The sequence below is a fragment of the Kwoniella botswanensis genome, chromosome 1 (assembly GCF_036426115.1).
Source record: "Kwoniella botswanensis chromosome 1, complete sequence".
Lineage (NCBI taxonomy): Eukaryota > Fungi > Basidiomycota > Tremellomycetes > Tremellales > Cryptococcaceae > Kwoniella > Kwoniella botswanensis.
The window spans coordinates 3,963,327-3,979,904 of record NC_088599.1 but is presented as its reverse complement, the minus strand read 5'-3'; the positions used below and the strand labels follow the sequence as shown (position 1 = coordinate 3,979,904).

At 44.7% G+C, this 16,578-nt stretch overlaps 9 protein-coding genes across 9 annotated transcripts; 7 read left to right on the top strand and 2 right to left on the bottom strand.

Moving 5' to 3' along the window:
- Positions 1-289: 289 nt before the first annotated feature.
- Positions 290-2,196, top strand: L199_001504 (uncharacterized protein; the record flags this gene model as incomplete). Its single annotated transcript, XM_064887258.1, has 9 exons — positions 290-385; positions 445-510; positions 582-862; positions 927-1,103; positions 1,192-1,387; positions 1,456-1,619; positions 1,704-1,832; positions 1,900-2,004; positions 2,073-2,196. 9 exons carry the CDS (start codon positions 290-292, stop codon positions 2,194-2,196), a joined length of 1,338 nt encoding a protein of 445 aa, XP_064743330.1.
- A 323-nt stretch (positions 2,197-2,519) lies between these two features.
- Positions 2,520-3,840, bottom strand: L199_001503 (uncharacterized protein; the record flags this gene model as incomplete). Its single annotated transcript, XM_064887257.1, has 4 exons — positions 2,520-2,700; positions 2,780-2,922; positions 3,023-3,695; positions 3,755-3,840. 4 exons carry the CDS (start codon positions 3,838-3,840, stop codon positions 2,520-2,522), a joined length of 1,083 nt encoding a protein of 360 aa, XP_064743329.1.
- Positions 3,841-5,272: 1,432 nt separating this feature from the next.
- On the top strand, positions 5,273-7,170 carry L199_001502 (uncharacterized protein; the record flags this gene model as incomplete). Its single annotated transcript, XM_064887256.1, has 4 exons — positions 5,273-5,505; positions 5,565-6,344; positions 6,413-7,000; positions 7,062-7,170. The coding sequence occupies 4 exons, from the start codon at positions 5,273-5,275 to the stop codon at positions 7,168-7,170; spliced, it is 1,710 nt and encodes a 569-aa protein (XP_064743328.1).
- A 196-nt stretch (positions 7,171-7,366) lies between these two features.
- On the bottom strand, positions 7,367-8,846 carry L199_001501 (anthranilate phosphoribosyltransferase; the record flags this gene model as incomplete). Its single annotated transcript, XM_064887255.1, has 5 exons — positions 7,367-7,852; positions 7,921-8,298; positions 8,358-8,477; positions 8,532-8,651; positions 8,712-8,846. The coding sequence occupies 5 exons, from the start codon at positions 8,844-8,846 to the stop codon at positions 7,367-7,369; spliced, it is 1,239 nt and encodes a 412-aa protein (XP_064743327.1).
- A 226-nt stretch (positions 8,847-9,072) lies between these two features.
- L199_001500 (polynucleotide kinase 3'-phosphatase) lies at positions 9,073-10,750 on the top strand (the record flags this gene model as incomplete). The annotated part of the gene is made up of 6 exons (XM_064887254.1): positions 9,073-9,124; positions 9,352-9,527; positions 9,594-9,845; positions 9,904-9,988; positions 10,158-10,446; positions 10,501-10,750. 6 exons carry the CDS (start codon positions 9,073-9,075, stop codon positions 10,748-10,750), a joined length of 1,104 nt encoding a protein of 367 aa, XP_064743326.1.
- A 236-nt stretch (positions 10,751-10,986) lies between these two features.
- L199_001499 (uncharacterized protein) lies at positions 10,987-11,962 on the top strand (the record flags this gene model as incomplete). The annotated part of the gene is made up of 4 exons (XM_064887253.1): positions 10,987-11,123; positions 11,210-11,576; positions 11,646-11,862; positions 11,943-11,962. The coding sequence occupies 4 exons, from the start codon at positions 10,987-10,989 to the stop codon at positions 11,960-11,962; spliced, it is 741 nt and encodes a 246-aa protein (XP_064743325.1).
- A 323-nt stretch (positions 11,963-12,285) lies between these two features.
- Positions 12,286-13,170, top strand: L199_001498 (uncharacterized protein; the record flags this gene model as incomplete). The annotated part of the gene is made up of 3 exons (XM_064887252.1): positions 12,286-12,422; positions 12,493-12,853; positions 12,913-13,170. The coding sequence occupies 3 exons, from the start codon at positions 12,286-12,288 to the stop codon at positions 13,168-13,170; spliced, it is 756 nt and encodes a 251-aa protein (XP_064743324.1).
- Positions 13,171-13,792: 622 nt separating this feature from the next.
- Positions 13,793-14,714, top strand: L199_001497 (uncharacterized protein; the record flags this gene model as incomplete). Its single annotated transcript, XM_064887251.1, has 3 exons — positions 13,793-13,942; positions 14,044-14,397; positions 14,463-14,714. 3 exons carry the CDS (start codon positions 13,793-13,795, stop codon positions 14,712-14,714), a joined length of 756 nt encoding a protein of 251 aa, XP_064743323.1.
- A 556-nt stretch (positions 14,715-15,270) lies between these two features.
- Positions 15,271-16,030, top strand: L199_001496 (uncharacterized protein; the record flags this gene model as incomplete). Its single annotated transcript, XM_064887250.1, has 2 exons — positions 15,271-15,449; positions 15,514-16,030. The coding sequence occupies 2 exons, from the start codon at positions 15,271-15,273 to the stop codon at positions 16,028-16,030; spliced, it is 696 nt and encodes a 231-aa protein (XP_064743322.1).
- Positions 16,031-16,578: the final 548 nt, after the last annotated feature.

Here is a 16,578-nt window from a genome sequence, read left to right as displayed (position 1 = left end):
AAGAAGAGAGAAAGGAGAGAGGAGAAAGTTGTGCTGTCAGACTGAATTAATGAGCTGTTGGGTGGCGAGTGTTGAAGCAAGAGAAATAGGTTGAGATGGACCACGTGCCAAAATTACGTAATCCGAACTCGAGCGGACTGATGAATGGATGAATGACGAGCCAAGTGTGATTGAGATGGATGCATCCACTTATGCTCTCATTCCTTTATTGCTGGTAACAAGCTATATCTCATCGCTCGGTCAACCTTGTATACGCCCACCTGTAGCCATAGGAAGAAGAGCGCCCACGATGACAGCCGCCGTAGCTCCAATACCACCACCTTTCTTCTCCCCTTACCTGGACGATCAGTGCAACAAGATCAACTCGAAGCCTGTACCATGGGAGGTGGGTATTGTTTTGCATAAGCGGATGCAATCAGAATGCTTACATATCGATTGTTATAGGGATATCAGCGAGCGAAACTACTCTCAGCTGACGAGTTGTCTCTTCTCAAATCACTGAACAAGCTGGTACGTTCCCTCTACTCCCTTCCATGCAATCAACGTGTATCTCACTATTCTGTAAAACATTCATTGTGTAGCCCCAAGGCCAACGCTCGACGGTATTTGCTACTCAAGGTCAACAATATGCCAAACTGTACATCGACCTGCTCAGAAAATTACAAAGGGTCGACACAGTCCAAGCTGTCCTAGTATCGATCAACGATATGTTACAATCTGATCCAGCGACTATATCGTTGTATCACAACTTACCCTCGGCGGAAAACCCTGAAGATCCTTATGGACCTTTGGTTAAGTGTCTGTCAATGGAAGAGGAGTTTGCTGTGTTGGGTTCATTGAGGATTCTGGCTTTGCTCATAGCGTGTGTACCCCTTCTCTCAATCAACTGATTCGATGTGGGAGAGCTAACATGTATGAGTGAATAGGACCGATCCCAAACCATTTCCTCAATCCCTCATTTCCACCTTGCTGGGTTCACTCCAAACTTTGCTGAATGGTACTAGACAACCATTATGGGAAGTAGCCGCTCAAGTATTGAGCGCTATACTCGGTAGAAAGCAATTTAGACAAGCTGTATGGGACGAGGAGAGCTGCATTTCTGGGTAAGTTCTCATTTAGCATTCACACATCACCGCCATCATGTACTATCATCAATGTCATTTGGGATACTGACGCGCGTTCATCGCTTAGCCTCGTCAAATCCTTGAAAACCAACCCAAACCCCCAAGCTCAATATTGGGCTATAAGCAGTATCTGGCAATTATCATTCGAGCAAACTGCCGCAGAAGGTTTAGATAAGAAGTTTGATATAGTAGCGATCTTGACCAACGTCGCTAAAGGAGCGGTCAAAGAGAAAGTTCAAAGAGTCGTTGTTGCTACTTTGAGAGTAAGTCTATGAGGACTATAAGCAATCATACAATAAGATGGCTTGGCTGATTTTGGTCATCTATATAGAATCTACTCGCTATCGCGCCGTCGCAGAATCTACCTTCCATGTTCGTAGCTAAATTGTTACCGTTTGTGATATCTCTCCAATCGCGTAAATGGTCAGATGAAGAGATCGTGGAGGATCTGGATTATCTGAAAGAAGAGCTGAAGACTCGTTTGGATGGTCTAAGGTGGGTCAACAAACCCTTTTTCTTCAGGTAGTGTAAATATTAAGATTTAGATCGTTGACGAGTTACATCTGTAATCTCATACAGCACGTACGACGAATACATCTCGGAACTCGAATCAGGTCACTTAGTCTGGTCACCTGCTCATGAGACTGAGGATTTCTGGAAAGAGAATGGTATGAGGATCGGCCAAGAGGCTGATGGTAAAGCTATCAGGTCAGTTATGAGTCGTTTCAGTTCGAACTCCATTAGGCTAATACATGATTTTACGATTGTATTGCAGACGACTGATCGAGCTGTTGACTACCTCAAAAGATCCTTTGGTATTAGCTGTTGCTTTGCACGATATTGGTCAATTTATAAAATGGGGTGGTGACAAGTCTAAGAAGTGAGTTTCACAATTTACAGTTTGTACCTAGATGAATATATGAGGCTCATTGCTTTCGTCATGGATAGGACAATCGACAATTTCAATGGAAAAACCAAAGTCATGGAACTTATGGGACACGAAAATGCCGATGTCAGATATCAAGCTTTGATGACCGTCCAACGATTGATGTCACAACATTGGACAAAGTAAATTGTTATCTGTGAAAGGAGGTCGAGTTGTACGCATGTATAGAATTTTGTTTTTCAACCCATACTGCCCATTGCCTCATCTCCAAAAGCAGCTTTGGGCTGACAGTCGCGAAAGCGAGCCTGACATTAACAATGATAAATTCGATACATGATGATTCGGTCTGCTCTGAAGATACATAATGATTTATATAGTCATCTATTCTACCGATAATTGTCCAAAATCGTGAAACTCGTTCGATTGTCCAGAAATATGAGAAAACATGGCTGACTTCGTGTATCTACCCTCGGCGCTTTGTTCAGTTACTGGTGAGTGATACAAGAAATTTAGTCTTTCCTTTCTCCCTTCTCAGGATCAGCAGCATAATTATAACTAGTCTTCTCTTGACCAGTCAATAACCTCTTCCTATCTTCTTGTACAGGGGATTTAGGAAGACTACCACGAGATTGGTTCCATGTGTACAGGCATGAGCCGATGATGATGAGAACTATTGACATGATTCGGGAACTATGGCCAATTCAATTAGCATGCTGCTGCAAGTCTTTACGAACTGGTTTACAAGATAAGAGATGGAGGCAGTACTCACGCATTTAGAATATCATCAAATAGGTAAACTCCCAACATCGTTTGCAGGACTGATCGCATAGCTGAACTGAACATGTGCGTGACGGGTGAAGTGACTTTGATGGAGAGTAATCCCGCTAAGCAGATGAGGAATCCGACAACTCCCTATATATACCAAAAGTCCCATCAGCACGGTGGCTGTATTACCAAAGAGTGTTTCGAGAGAACTGGAATTTGGTTTCAGATAAAGGAACTATTCACTCACAGTAACTCCACTTCCAATGATGAACGCTCTTCCATCCCCTTCTTTCCCGATAACCATATCTATGAAATCGCCTATCTCTCCGGAAAAGATAATACCAGGAATCAATACCAATGCCGACAGAGCGTTTTGCCAATATGCCAAATCGAGTGTATGTCCCTCAACTTTCTTTAAAGCCTGTTTGACCAATATGGCATGTACAGCTACCATAGCAGCAGAAGCTACACCAAGCATCATACCAGCCATTGGGGCTTCCATCCGTCTTGTATCTTCCATTACACCGTAAATGTCGACTGTGGGAGTTGGGGAAAGTCCAGGGATGGGTAAGAACGAATATGTGAAACCCCACATTACCAATCCGCATGCACCGATCGTCCATCCCGAAGGTCTCATACCGTTCATGAGCGCCTGGAGGACTACGGTCATGGGTAGTGTTAGACCTCTGGCTACTTGGAAGTAGGATGCGTCGACGAGCTTAAGGCAGTAGATGTTAAACATTAGTCCGACCACATTGACGATTGAGACGGGCAGGACGGCAAGGATGGTGGGGCGCGTCCACCGGGGAGGGACGTAGTTGTAGCATAGTGGGAGAAGATGAAGGAGAAGTACTGAGGTGGAGAGTTGGAGAAGAAGGAAGGTGAGAGGTAGGGATGAGGTGGATAAAACCCATTTGTTGCTTTACAATCGAATGTCAGCTAAGCCAATCCCAATGAGTCGATAGGAAGGATCACTCACGTCATCACCATCACCAACGCCACGGTCATGTAAAACCCTACTACACCTGCTACTTTCCATGCTGGAGGAGGATCGTTAGGTGCCATGGTGTGCAAGTTCTCTAAGTCGATTCGATGGGAGAGAAGCTGCTTTAACAATGCAGAAATCTAGTCCCGATCAATAGATATATATCGTAGAGATGCCTTTTATCGAAATTGTGTTTCTCCTTGACATCTATGAGCAGCTGTAGTCCGTTGGGGACTAACAGGATTCGCAGAACAGAGTCGGAAGCGAACAGCGGTGTGAATCAAGCTAGTGTATATGCTTTTCCGCAAAGTAACGAGTAAGACAGTGTCGAACAGAACTATGTAATCTCCCGCAGCGCCTTGTCAGACCGAGAAGTTCCAAAAATACTCCTATTCTCTCAGCTCTTCGTCATCTTCATCTTGGTATGTCATCCGCAGTATCCAGTACTCGTGTGATATAGCAAATCAAGCTTACATAAATTCCTTTCAGATCTTGATCCGGAAATCCTTGCTTTCTTTCGTCTCATCACCCGAAACATATTAGAAGGTGGACGGTAGAGCCACGAACCGTACCTGTACCGTACGTAGACTGGATGGCATGTGTCCGGATCGCATTCAGAGGCGTTAAGGCGTTCAAGTTGTCATTCATGTATGTAGGTATGTAAGTTATGTATGGTGATAATTTTCAGGATGAAGAGCACTCCCGTAGAATGGAATTTCTCAGTAACTCGAAGGAATCCAAAATAGCGGGAACGAATTACGCACTTATGCCCTGAAAGTTACATACCATTCCTTTGGGAATGATCCGAGACAAACGAGATAAAAAGGTAGTCTTGGGAATCAAGGTATAAACGGGAGATTAGTCTACCCGTCATACGACTGTTTTGTTGCGTAGGTGTGCAAAGGTTACAAGCACGATGCATAATCCTTCATGTTACAACACGGGAAGCAAGCCCTCGAATGCAGATGCGGATGCTCGTGAATGACGACACGATCGATACATGCTGTACTCGTTGGTAGTGTGTCACAGCTTTGTCTGTTGAATTGCACTGGTTCTGCGCCTAAGCATCTTCCCCAGGAAATACCCCATAAGATAGCCCTGGCGTAGATGACGCAACGTGATAGTCGGGATGCGAAAAAGTTTGAACAGTTGAAAATCGTCGTACAGCTCAAGAAGTCTATTTCCAGACTTGACTTAACGTCACTTTCAGCTTGTATCTGTTCGCAGGACTGGTCAGGATAGGATGAAGATTAGATCGTACTATTCGTACTCCGGAAGTATGACATGTGAAACATGTTTGCGGACACAGCTTCCTCCTTAGGTCAGCGAAGGAATTCGAGAATTATACTGCTCTAAAGACGATCTCTAAAGCCGATTGGGGAAAGCAAACAAATCAGAGTAAGATATATCTTCAGACTCAACTCTGATATTCAGTCTGATAGAACGGTAGATTCATTTCCTCTTTCATTGTTTGTCCATCTCTTCAGATTGCTAGACTCAGCCTCAAACACAATGGCTTTACCTCTCACCCCACCTTACACTCCCTTGACGGACTCTTCGTCACCCATCCTCACTTCCAAAGTCCAATTCCCTGTTCATCCTAATGCCATCGCAGCCAAAGCATTGCTCACACCACCTCAGACGCCTGAGCTGGATTACCGAACAAGTGAGGAACAAGGTAGAAAACTTAGTGATAATGAGATATCGTATTATCTTCCTTCGAGAGGGGACGGGGTGAATGACATGTAAGCCGATTTTCACTTTCATCACCTTTGGACTGATCGACTGATAATTCCTCTTGTAGGTATGTCCACCATACACTACTCGCTTCATCTTCACGGATGTCACCTTCGAGAATCTTACATATCTGGGCGTACCAACTCCTCTTACACCCATTATTATCTTCTACCGTCAAGTTCGAAGATTACGAAGATATATCCTTCGTCCCTTCCAGACCTAGAAACACTATCGAAGCTTTATCGATTGCTTCTGATCGATTCTCGTACTTGAATGATCAAAGGGATATAATCGATACGTATCTCAACGGTCCTAGGACGTTATCAAATGACAGGCTGGGCTATCTCGTCGTTAAAGCTCCTACAACATCCATCTCTGCACAGGAAAAGGGGGAATACGAGATTATGTTATGTGCTACGCATTACTTGGGAGATGGAATGGCTTTACATAGCTTTATGAATGAATTTTACACTCTCCTGGGAACCGATCTCACCACTCAAGATATTTCAAAGAAGATTAATGAGAGGTTCATTTCGGAGGAAATTGTGGAGATACCGCAAAGTCTGGAAGATCGATTACCTCCCTGCAAGAGTAAATTAGCAAGTGCCGTAGGGAAAGAAGAACTCAAAAGGTCTGATTCCAAATTAATCGGTGGACAATCTTTCGGATCACCCAAAGAGAAACTGCAGCGACACACGATCGTACCTACCATATCGTACGATAAGGATAAGACGAAAGTGATTTTGGGTAATTGTAAGAAGAATGGAGTGACTATTGCCCATGCGGTCTTTGCACTTTGTAATTTAGCATGGGCCAGGAGAACTGAGAGTGATAGAATCGATCCTTGGTAAGTTGCCCTCCCCTTCATATATCGATCATCAATTGTGGAAAGGCTGACGACGGATGACTTGTCAGTTTGATATACTCCGCATTGAATTTACGTCCTAACATGCTTCCTTCTTCGTCAACCGCCAAAGAGAGTTTCTTCCATTTGGCCGTAGGATACTTCAATATCGTCTTACCCACCCTCATACCATCTACTATCTCCACCGAAGAGCTATTCTGGCACAGAGCAAGAATGACCAAGCAGCAAACTATCAAAGCTGTCAAATCCCCTTTCGTAGTTAGCAGAAGTCAAAATACCTCTATCGTGAGGAAAGAGAGGGCAGTCAAATGGGCAAAAATCGATGATGAGGAAGAGATGAAAGCTAGATCAAACCCTGGTTTGGGATTAGGTCTAGATGTGGAAGTCACTCATTCTGCAATACAATCATCGCAACAGAAGAAGACACCTCAGGCTTTGCAGCTACCCACCCCGGACAATACCCCTGTCATCCCCGAGGAACGAAAGGTATCGCAGAAAGCTCTAATGGGATTATCGATGTTGGGAAATCTAGATGGGATGTACAGACATTCCGAATTCCCTTCGATCCAATTGACAAGCTTGACTACTGGTTCGAGACAGCGTCAAAGTGGTTTGCTACTGTTTGCATATACTTTTGCGTAAGTACGATGCTGTACTTTCCACGATTGAGCACGGTGCTGATCCGATGGCTGTTCACAGTGGTAAATTGTGGTTCTCCTTGGGTTATGATAAGAACGGTTTCCCTGCTGGTGTAGTCGAGGGTTTCTGGGACGAAGTGAAAACCCTGATCGAAGAGGTTTTGGTGTAAATTTTGGACAATCATGGACTGTTTCTTAGACAGTATAAATCAGCTGTTTGTAGCATATAGTATAATTAATGAAAATCGATATGTATGGACTTTATCTTGGTTTGACCATCGTCAGTACAATGATCAGCACTGTTGCAACAGTCAGTAATTTCGAGCAGCGCTAAAAATACTCTATGCATATATCACTTCAATCCCCTTAATCCTGTTTCGTCGAATCCGCCCTCTTTCTACCCCTCTCTTTCAACCAAGCTTTAACGAACCCATTCTTCGCTGCTATACCACCATCATCCTCCACAGCCATCTCATTGACGTGCTCGCCCATAGCTTTCTTACTGGCATCTCTAAATCCTTCGAACGCAGCCAACGCTCCACCGGACTCTATCGCTTCTCGAGCAATATCTACACCTTCTTTCCATGATCTCGCTTTGCCCGATACGTGCAGCAAAGCAGCAGCGTTGAGTAACACGTAGTCGCGTATGGTATCTAGCGATGGCGAGTCTGCACTGGCAGGAGAGGAGAGATGAGGTGGAGCAGGGGAATTGGACATGATAGATTGGAAGGTTAAAGCGTTGAGGTCGGGTGTCGATCCTCTGACGGAAGAAAGGGAATGAAGGGGTAGTCCGAAGTCTTCAGTAGGGTGAATTGACCCTTTGGTAATTTGGCCATTCTCCAACCACCAGGTCTATGTGAATCACAGATTAGCCGACATTCTCATCCGAGGATGATCCATGGACATGATCATAAGCTCACCCAAGTCTCGCCAGCCGGACTAATTTCATCTAATCCCTCCTTTCCACAAACCACCAAAGCCCTTTCGACATTCAGCAACCTCAATACCTCGGCAAAGGTATCACCTAATTCCTGCTTAGCTACACCAAGTAGCATTCTCTGAGGTCTTGCCGGATTAATCAAAGGTCCAAGGACATTGAATATCGTTCGGAAGTTAAGATTACGTCGGATAGGAGCGATGTGAGCTAATGAGGGATGATAGTGAGGAGCGAAGAGGAAGAGGAATGGTGAGTGTTCGAGGAAAGTATGAACTTCCGACACTGGGAAGGCCAATCGACAGTCAAGCGAAAGAAGTAAGTCGGCTGAACCAGAGGTCGAAGTAGCTGCTTTTGAGCCGTGCTGCAGGACGAGCAAGAATATCAGCTGGATAGTCGGCGTGATTTTTTTAGCTAACTCACCTTCGCTACTCTCACACCGGCACCTGCGACCACCACAGCAGCTGTGGTAGATACGTTATATGTGTCCCAGCCATCTCCGCCTGTTCCTACTATGTCTACTAGTCCGGCATACCCATCACCCTCTTTATCTGAATCCCTATAATCCCACATCCCATGTCCGTGCTGATCCTTGACCTCTGGTATCAGATTTCTCACTGATACTGCATGTTCACGGAGAACGCTTGCGCAAGCAGCTACGATGTCGGGAGAGGACTCGAGACCGGACAGAGTCAGAGCAGTGAGGAAAGCACCAGCCTGTAATAATTACAAATTTAGCGATATGCAACCTCAAGGTCCAAAGAACACCTTGCTCACCTGCGCTTCGCTGGCACCTTGAACACAGAGATGTCGGAAGCACTGAGCGCAATCTTCCGGAGTAAAGTCGTCAGGCGTCTGGACGAGCTTTTTGAGGAGGACCTTGAAGGTCTCTGGTGTGTATTGGGATGACATCTTGATTTGTATGGGAGGTATAAGAAGGAGAAGGAGAAAGGAGTGGAAGATAAGTATTCATCCTCGAATATCATCAGGCACGATTGAGTCATGTTCGCTCGAATGCAACGAATGGATTGAATTATTTGATCCCGTTGATAGCGACAAACACCTGGTTGATGACATTGAACGCGTCTGTTCTTGTCCTTACACTACAAACAGCTATCAAATTGGTCAGAGCAGCAAGATGCCGGCAGTGAAGAGGGCTGCTGAGGGGCCAGAACCACCGGCGAAGAAGCGTGAGTTTATCTTGTCAACAGGGCATAGCTGACCATCATAGCCCACCCATTCTTCACTGGTGCTGCTCAAAAGCCGTTGGGCGTATTTCAACCGTCTCCTCCTACGTTGGTCCATTTTACTCACCTCGATCCATTCGCTTCATCCTCTTCTTCAACGGCGAATGAATACAAGAAAATACCTATATCATTCTACGATCTTGACGGAACTCTGATCAAGCCAAAATCAGGAGCTCAGTTTCCGAAAAATCGAGATGATTGGGTATGGTGGCATTCTTCTGTACCCGAATTACTCAAGAAAGAACATGAAGAAGGGAGACATCTGATAGTCATTTCGAATCAAGGTGATCCGAGGGAGAAGATAAAATCGGAATGGAGAGCTAAACTCTCCTTGATAGCCGCGAAGGTAAGTACACGTACAACCCTTGGCGAAATAAATATAGGTCTCAAGCTGATGATACAGCGATGACAGTTACCAAAGGAAATACCAATACGTATATTGGCAGCATTATCAAAGTCAGACGTATATCGAAAACCTAATATAGGAATGTATGAGGTAGTAGAAAAGATATATAGAGATAGAGGATTAGTGATAGATCTCGAGAATTCAATATTTGTAGGTGATGCTGCTGGTAGAGCTGCCAAAGGGTCGCAAGGGAAAGATCATGGTGATACGGATCACAAATTCGCTTTGAATGCTGGATTGAAGTTTGTGACTCCTGAGGTAGGTCCGGTGTCACAACTTATTTGTCGAAAAGAATAGTACTGATACATTTCTATAGGAACACTTCCTTAAACATCCTCGTCCACATTTTCCCGAACCTCCCAATGGCTTCAGACCTGCGAAACTTGGTAATCTTGCATCTCGTAAGTAAATTTGTCGCATTTCTCCCTCTTCTTGCTGGTCTCGTGTCCTCTGTCCTCTTCACTTTCATCCCTTGGCTGCTCTTTCGAGCTCCCCTGTCGTCTTCCTGCTCACTTGCTTCGGAATACCACCACTACGTGTAACCTAACAAGCTCACATAACCTAGGACAGTTCCTCACATCGTCCCATCGCATACTCCAATCACTCGTCCGACGTTAGAAATCGTCTTATTCGTCGGACCACCCGCTTCTGGCAAATCATCTTTCTTCCGTAAACATTTCGCTCCGGAAGGCTACGAGCATATCAATCAAGATTTGTTAGGTACGAGAGATAGATGTTTGAGGGTCGCCGAACAGTTTTTGACTGCGGGGAAAAAGGTTGTGATAGATAATACGAATCGTAACAGGGAGACCAGAGCTCATTGGATAAGGTTGGCTATGAAGTTGAAAATACCTATAAGGTATGTTTGAAGTGTACCTCGTAGGTGCAATGCTAATCTGAATGGGATTCTTAGGTTATTCCACTTCTTATGTCCGTTGGAACTTGCCAAGCACAACAACGTATACAGAGCATGTTATGGTCCACCTGACGAACCTACTCGCACGCTCTTACCTACTTTGGCGTTTAATAGTTACGCAGGAGCTTTTGAGAAACCCTCGATAGATGAAGGGTTCAATGAAATCAGAGGAGTCAACTTCCATTTTGAAGGTTCGGAACAACAAAGAAGGAAATGGGACATGTATATGTTAGAACCTAAAAGATAAGGCTTACGCTGGCTTGTAGCATGACACTGAGGAGTACGTGTTGTAATTTTAGATTGAGGGAACATACAATCATGAACTTCATAAACATGTCTAGGTACCCGTCGTACACCCTGCTTTCAGTTTGGGAGGCCATCTCTTCCCGAAGGCTCTGACGCGTTCTTGCTTTCACCATATATCTGAAGGTAACAGAGACTTTTTTCTGCCATTCTTGTTCATGATCAAAGACGTATAGCAAGATGCCTGATGAAGAAGAAAAACCGATAATAGTCAACGAATACAACAGATCATTCCATCTTGATGACTCGGACCCTCGATTGGTGTCTGCAGATGGTGTCGTATACAAAATTCACACTTGGAAATCGAAGGCTGCGAGGTAAAGCGATCCCAGTTCTCCTGAAATCGGTAGATTGACATATGGAGGTAGACAATGCCGACTGATGCTGACTTCATCATGCATAGCTCTGTGTTCCAAGTCATGTTCGAAAGCGGGAACAACGGTGACACACTGGAACTCACCGACAAAACCCTAGAGGACGGTCGGATACTCTGCATGTTCCTTCAAATACTATATGGAATCAAGCTTGCCGAACCCTCGAGTGGATGGGATCTGAAAAGGAATCATGAAGTGCTCCTGAGGCTAATCGATAAATACGATGCGCCCGCTGCGAAGCAACACTTGACTACTTGCTTTCGACTCTGGGCAGCTAGCGAAAAATTCGGTTCCGATCGTTATCTTTTGATTGCATCGCAATTAAACCAATACGAGCTGGCCACCACATCCCTTAAGCATGCTATGGCCCGCCCCCATACTTGGACCGGTCCGTCTGTGAGTCTTGTTAACGTTTGCTGAATCATCTTCTAAACGGGGCCGACTGACCGCTATGTGACAACATAGGAGGGCGTGGAGTCCCGTCAGGCGCTCCTATTCCATGGTCTCAAAGGAGAGAACACTACAAATATTGCAGGATGGCCTTTCGATGACTTCCGACAACTCTCGCACGAATATATCTTTGGGTTCATGAGAGCTAAAGAGATCGTCATGGAACCTAATAAACCAGAGGTAGACTATAAACTGGTGGCCGCAGAATTCGAAAAGATCATGAAAGACCTCAGTAAGTCTTCTTTTATTTGCATACTGGATTGTCTTGGAAGTCGAGGGTGATTACGCGGCTGAAAAGTATGATATGAATAGCGCTGGAACAGGCGAATTAAGTATTGAGGTGCGTCAGGTCGTGAAAGGGATGACATATATATTGATATGTATGTAGTACTGTATGCAGACTTAGTGGCAGCGTACAGCTTAACTACACAGTAGTATTCAGTCTGGAAGAGGCCATATTGAACGATGTGAATATTGTTCATTCCGGATGAGTCATTATACTGATTCGTCAACGGTGTACGATACCTGAGACTGGGTCCAACCTTATCAACAGCTACAAGTGCGCAGTATGAATAAGTATACTTGATCATTGCCTTCATCCTTCTGTTCTTCTGTATCTCTCACTGCCAAAAAAGAGTTGTCACATGAAATCAGAATGACCGACAAAACCAAGAATCAGATATTGTTCAACGACCATAGTCGAGATTTCCAATTCGAAGAGTCCGATGTGACCATCCGAACTAGCGATAATGTGACTTTCAAAATTCATCGATTCCGTCTGATGGCCGTAAGGTAAGAGGATCCTTCAGTAGACTTGAGGTTGTCCGTATTGTGACATTGATCACTGATCTCGATTGACCAGCGCTGTGTTCCGTGATATGATGGCTATCGGTAGAGGACATAAGGAGGAGCTGTGTCTCACGGATGAAAGCTTTGAAGATGCCTCGACTATCGGAAAATTTCTTTGTTTTTGTTACGGTAGATCACTGGCAGTACCCGCAACGAAATCGCATAAACCTTACCAGAAGTTGATAAATCTGTGCAACAAGTACGATTGTCCAGGTATGCTTGCGCAGCTAGAAGCCCTGGTCTATAAATGGTACATCGAGGATCATCTGGCTCCCAGAAATGTCTTTGTGCTAGGCTGTTCCTTAAATCAGCCAAAATTAGCAATATATGGTATAACTCATGCTGGTAGCTGGCGATGGACAGCAAATTCAATGGTAAGTCTAATCGAGGTGATGATGCTCGTCCACGGATTGCTGATGTGCATGCCACGAAGGATATAACAGAAGCTGAAAAAGCGAGATCTAAAGATCGTACTGCTATTATCAGTAGTGTTGTTGGGTGTAGCGTTATGGATCCAAGTGGGCTCGCTTATCACGATTTCAAGGATATGCCGGATGCTTGGAAATTCTCACTAATTCGAGCCGCATGGGGTAAGATCAAGGACGGGGAGCTGAGTAAGACCGATTGGAAGAAGATAGCCGAAGATTTCGAAAGAATATTTAAGATGGTCAATGGTGACTTGCCATGTTGATACTGTACATGAGCCAATATTCTGTGGCAGGACGTTAGTGGAGTTTGGCTTTTGGATTATAGTGCTTCAAACTGTACAGTATGTATGCCACGAACGTGATGGATTGACCGTGAAGGGAGCAACTTCAGATACCTCGGATGAGTACTGATTCAAGTGGTATGCGAATGGTGAAACAGTACTGAAAGACACTACACTCAACAATTGGCAAGACAAGGAAGAAAGAAGGAGAAATTCAATTTCTGTTTTGTCTGAAGAACGGATAATGGATCGCAGCAAGTCTACTTGCTGTTGGTAAGTGGAAGGGTCTTTCTTGGGCTCATAACTTACAGTGGTAGCCGTTCGCCTATACTAACGTGAGGCTGGAGTGTCACGTTGTGTGATACTCAATAATTTGCTGAGAGACAATGCTCTTCGCGGGCCACAATAGATCATAATGTATGTGCGTCGGCGAAATTTGACTACATCACGGGATTGATTTATGTATCACGTACTCATTTCTTTATTTTTCGATCTTACATTCATCTCAATCAGAACACCCATACAGATACCTTCACTTGTGTTCTTTCTATACTCTTAGGGATACATCCCAAGTCTTGTCGAGCCACCTACTATCTCTTCCATCATGTCTTCCAAACGAGGTTCACCTTCAAGCGACACCGAATCCTCCTCAAAAAGAGCAAGGACTTACCCGGTAATCAACGACTACAACAGAGATTATCAAGATTCCGAAGCAGATGTGACTCTCATATCTTCTGATGGATTCGAATTCAAGGTTCATAGCTATATACTAATGGCAAACAGGTCAGGAAATATCCTTAAATAAATGGTTGAAAGTACCATGAGCTGACGTTCTTGTGGGTCTATTCGTGGCAGTATCGTTTTTCGATCATCGGAGACAATTCCGATCGTACCATTGATCTCAGCGATGAGACCATCGAGCGATCCTCGACCGTATCTCTATTCCTGCAGACATGCCGGGGGCAAACACCGAAATTCTCAACAGGACAGGAGGTGTACTGTTTGTACAGTGATCTGATCGATTTTTCCAAGAAGTACGACGCTGCGCCTACTATTCAATTAATATCCGCTCCCATATATCGATATTTTCATGTAAAGCAGCTATCTTCATACTATATGTTTGAACTGGGCAGCAGGTTGGACGCACCAGAAATGGTTTCTTTAGCACTTCGAAATAGCAAGAACGAAGTGTGGCTGGCGACAGAGACGGTAAATCTACTTTCGTCTTCGATGTTGAGGATAGACGTCGGCTGATGAGGTCATTGGATACTCAGTATACCGCGGACGAACAAGAGAAAGTTAAAAATCCCCTTGCAACCTTGGGGAATGTAATCGATGCCTTGTGGACAGATCCGAGCTCATGGAGCATCCAATTGCTCAAGACAATTCCGGCAGACTACCTATTTGCCATGCTTCGAGCTAACAAATACGGTAGAGCTGATGCAGAAAAGGTAGCAGATGGTTTCGTTCAGATCATGATAGAAATGGGTGAGTACACTGTAAGAACTGCAAGGAGAGCGAGCTGATTTCAAATTTACCATGCAAGGCAAAATCGAATAACGTTCTTACCGATCTCGTCCCCCACATCCGTGCGAAACCCGTTCCCACCTCTTGTAGATACCCCTTACTCCTCAACGTGCAGCTTTGTTTGATCAGACTTATGATATGTGACATAATCTTTGACAACCGTCTCTCCTTATATATTGGGCAAAATAAGATATACGCATGTCGCACTGTGCGACCTATACAGCAAATTAGGTTCGTTCAATCGAGCATACTGTAACGTATGTGTTGGTCTAGCGTATCTTTCGACCTCACCATTATTGAGGCACCCACATGATAGTGCACATCCTCCAAAATTTTGGGAAGCCGGTCGGTGGGAGAGTCGTGCGACACACACACATACACACAACTCATAACACAAGTCATGAGACCCTGAGCGTTAGAGCACATCAAGCTCCGATCATTCACAACAGTCGGATTATCATGTCTCTTACAATTCGAACAAGACCACACTCATCTGAACTCAACTTATACTCTTCTCAGCACTTAATACTGTACATTGCTCTTAACGCACAAACAATGTCATCTACCGAAGCACCTTCCACTGAAGAACAATCAGCCGCTAAGGCATCGTCAGGTGGCGAAAACGATCCCTCCGCGTTAAATGCGGAATACCAGGCTGAGGATACAGATATAACCTTGAGGTCTTCGGATGGCTTGGACTTCAAGGTTCACAAATGGGCCCTCATGGGAAGCTCGTGAGTTATATGAGGGGTTATATTGTCAGATACCTAAACTGACTAAAATTTCGATATGCCGCAGTAAAGTCTTTCATGGGATGCTTACCGTCGAAAACACCGGGATTGGCGCTACCTTAGAATTGATGGATGAGAAGATTGAACACTCTCGAAACATCAAGTCTTTTCTCGATCTAGCTTACTCGAAGTCGATGATACAGTTTCCCCTCAACGGAGATGATCGCAGTCCCACACTTGATCTGATTGATTTCCTTCTCACGTACGAAGCGACATACCCTCTGTTATGGCTTAAAGCATCCCTGCAGGCTTTCATTGCATACAATGATGTCGACCCTCTTGACATGTTTATCATCGGTGTCTCCGAAGGTCACGTGATCACGAGTATCTTTCATGTCACAGGAAAAGGACGCAGAGACACCACTTGGTATCAGTGGGCGACACGTCCTCGACCTCACAGCTCTGCCCTATTATCTCTTCAAAGATATTCCAGATCGGTTTTCTTGGGCTATGAATCAAGCTTGCTCCATTCTATCGCCGAGAGAGAATATATGGTACGCATGGCACCAAAAGTATGCGAATAAATGGATGCAGGAGAAGAAGAAGATTGCCAAAGAATTTGAAAGATTGATGAAGAATTTTGGTGGGTCATTCATCGCGTTCAGAATGACTCGCAAGCTCACGATGACGTTGTAAAGACTCCAGAACATGATCTGCGAGTACCTTGCATGCAGTAGCCCTTTACATTATTATTATCGGAGTATCGTTCTGCATGATTGTATATATAGACCGCCGGTGAGATGCATTGTAGATACAAGAATTCACCCGCATGCAGACGAGAGAGGTCTGCATATTCCTGCAGCTGTCTATTAATGGTCTACCTTGCAGACTGATCAGCGGGATAACGTCTTGTGTCTCTCCTATCCGGGACGAGGCCATGAACGACAAACCCCGTTCCGTTGCACGCGAATGACCTCCACTCGGATTGTTGATGTTGAACCTGGGCCTGATACGGAGAGTGTCATGTCATGTCATTCCCTTTAACATCTGAGCACTGGCCGCTCATACCCATATTCGCAAATCAACAGTCAATCAATCCTTTACTTCCTTTCTAATGACTGCCATGATGCAG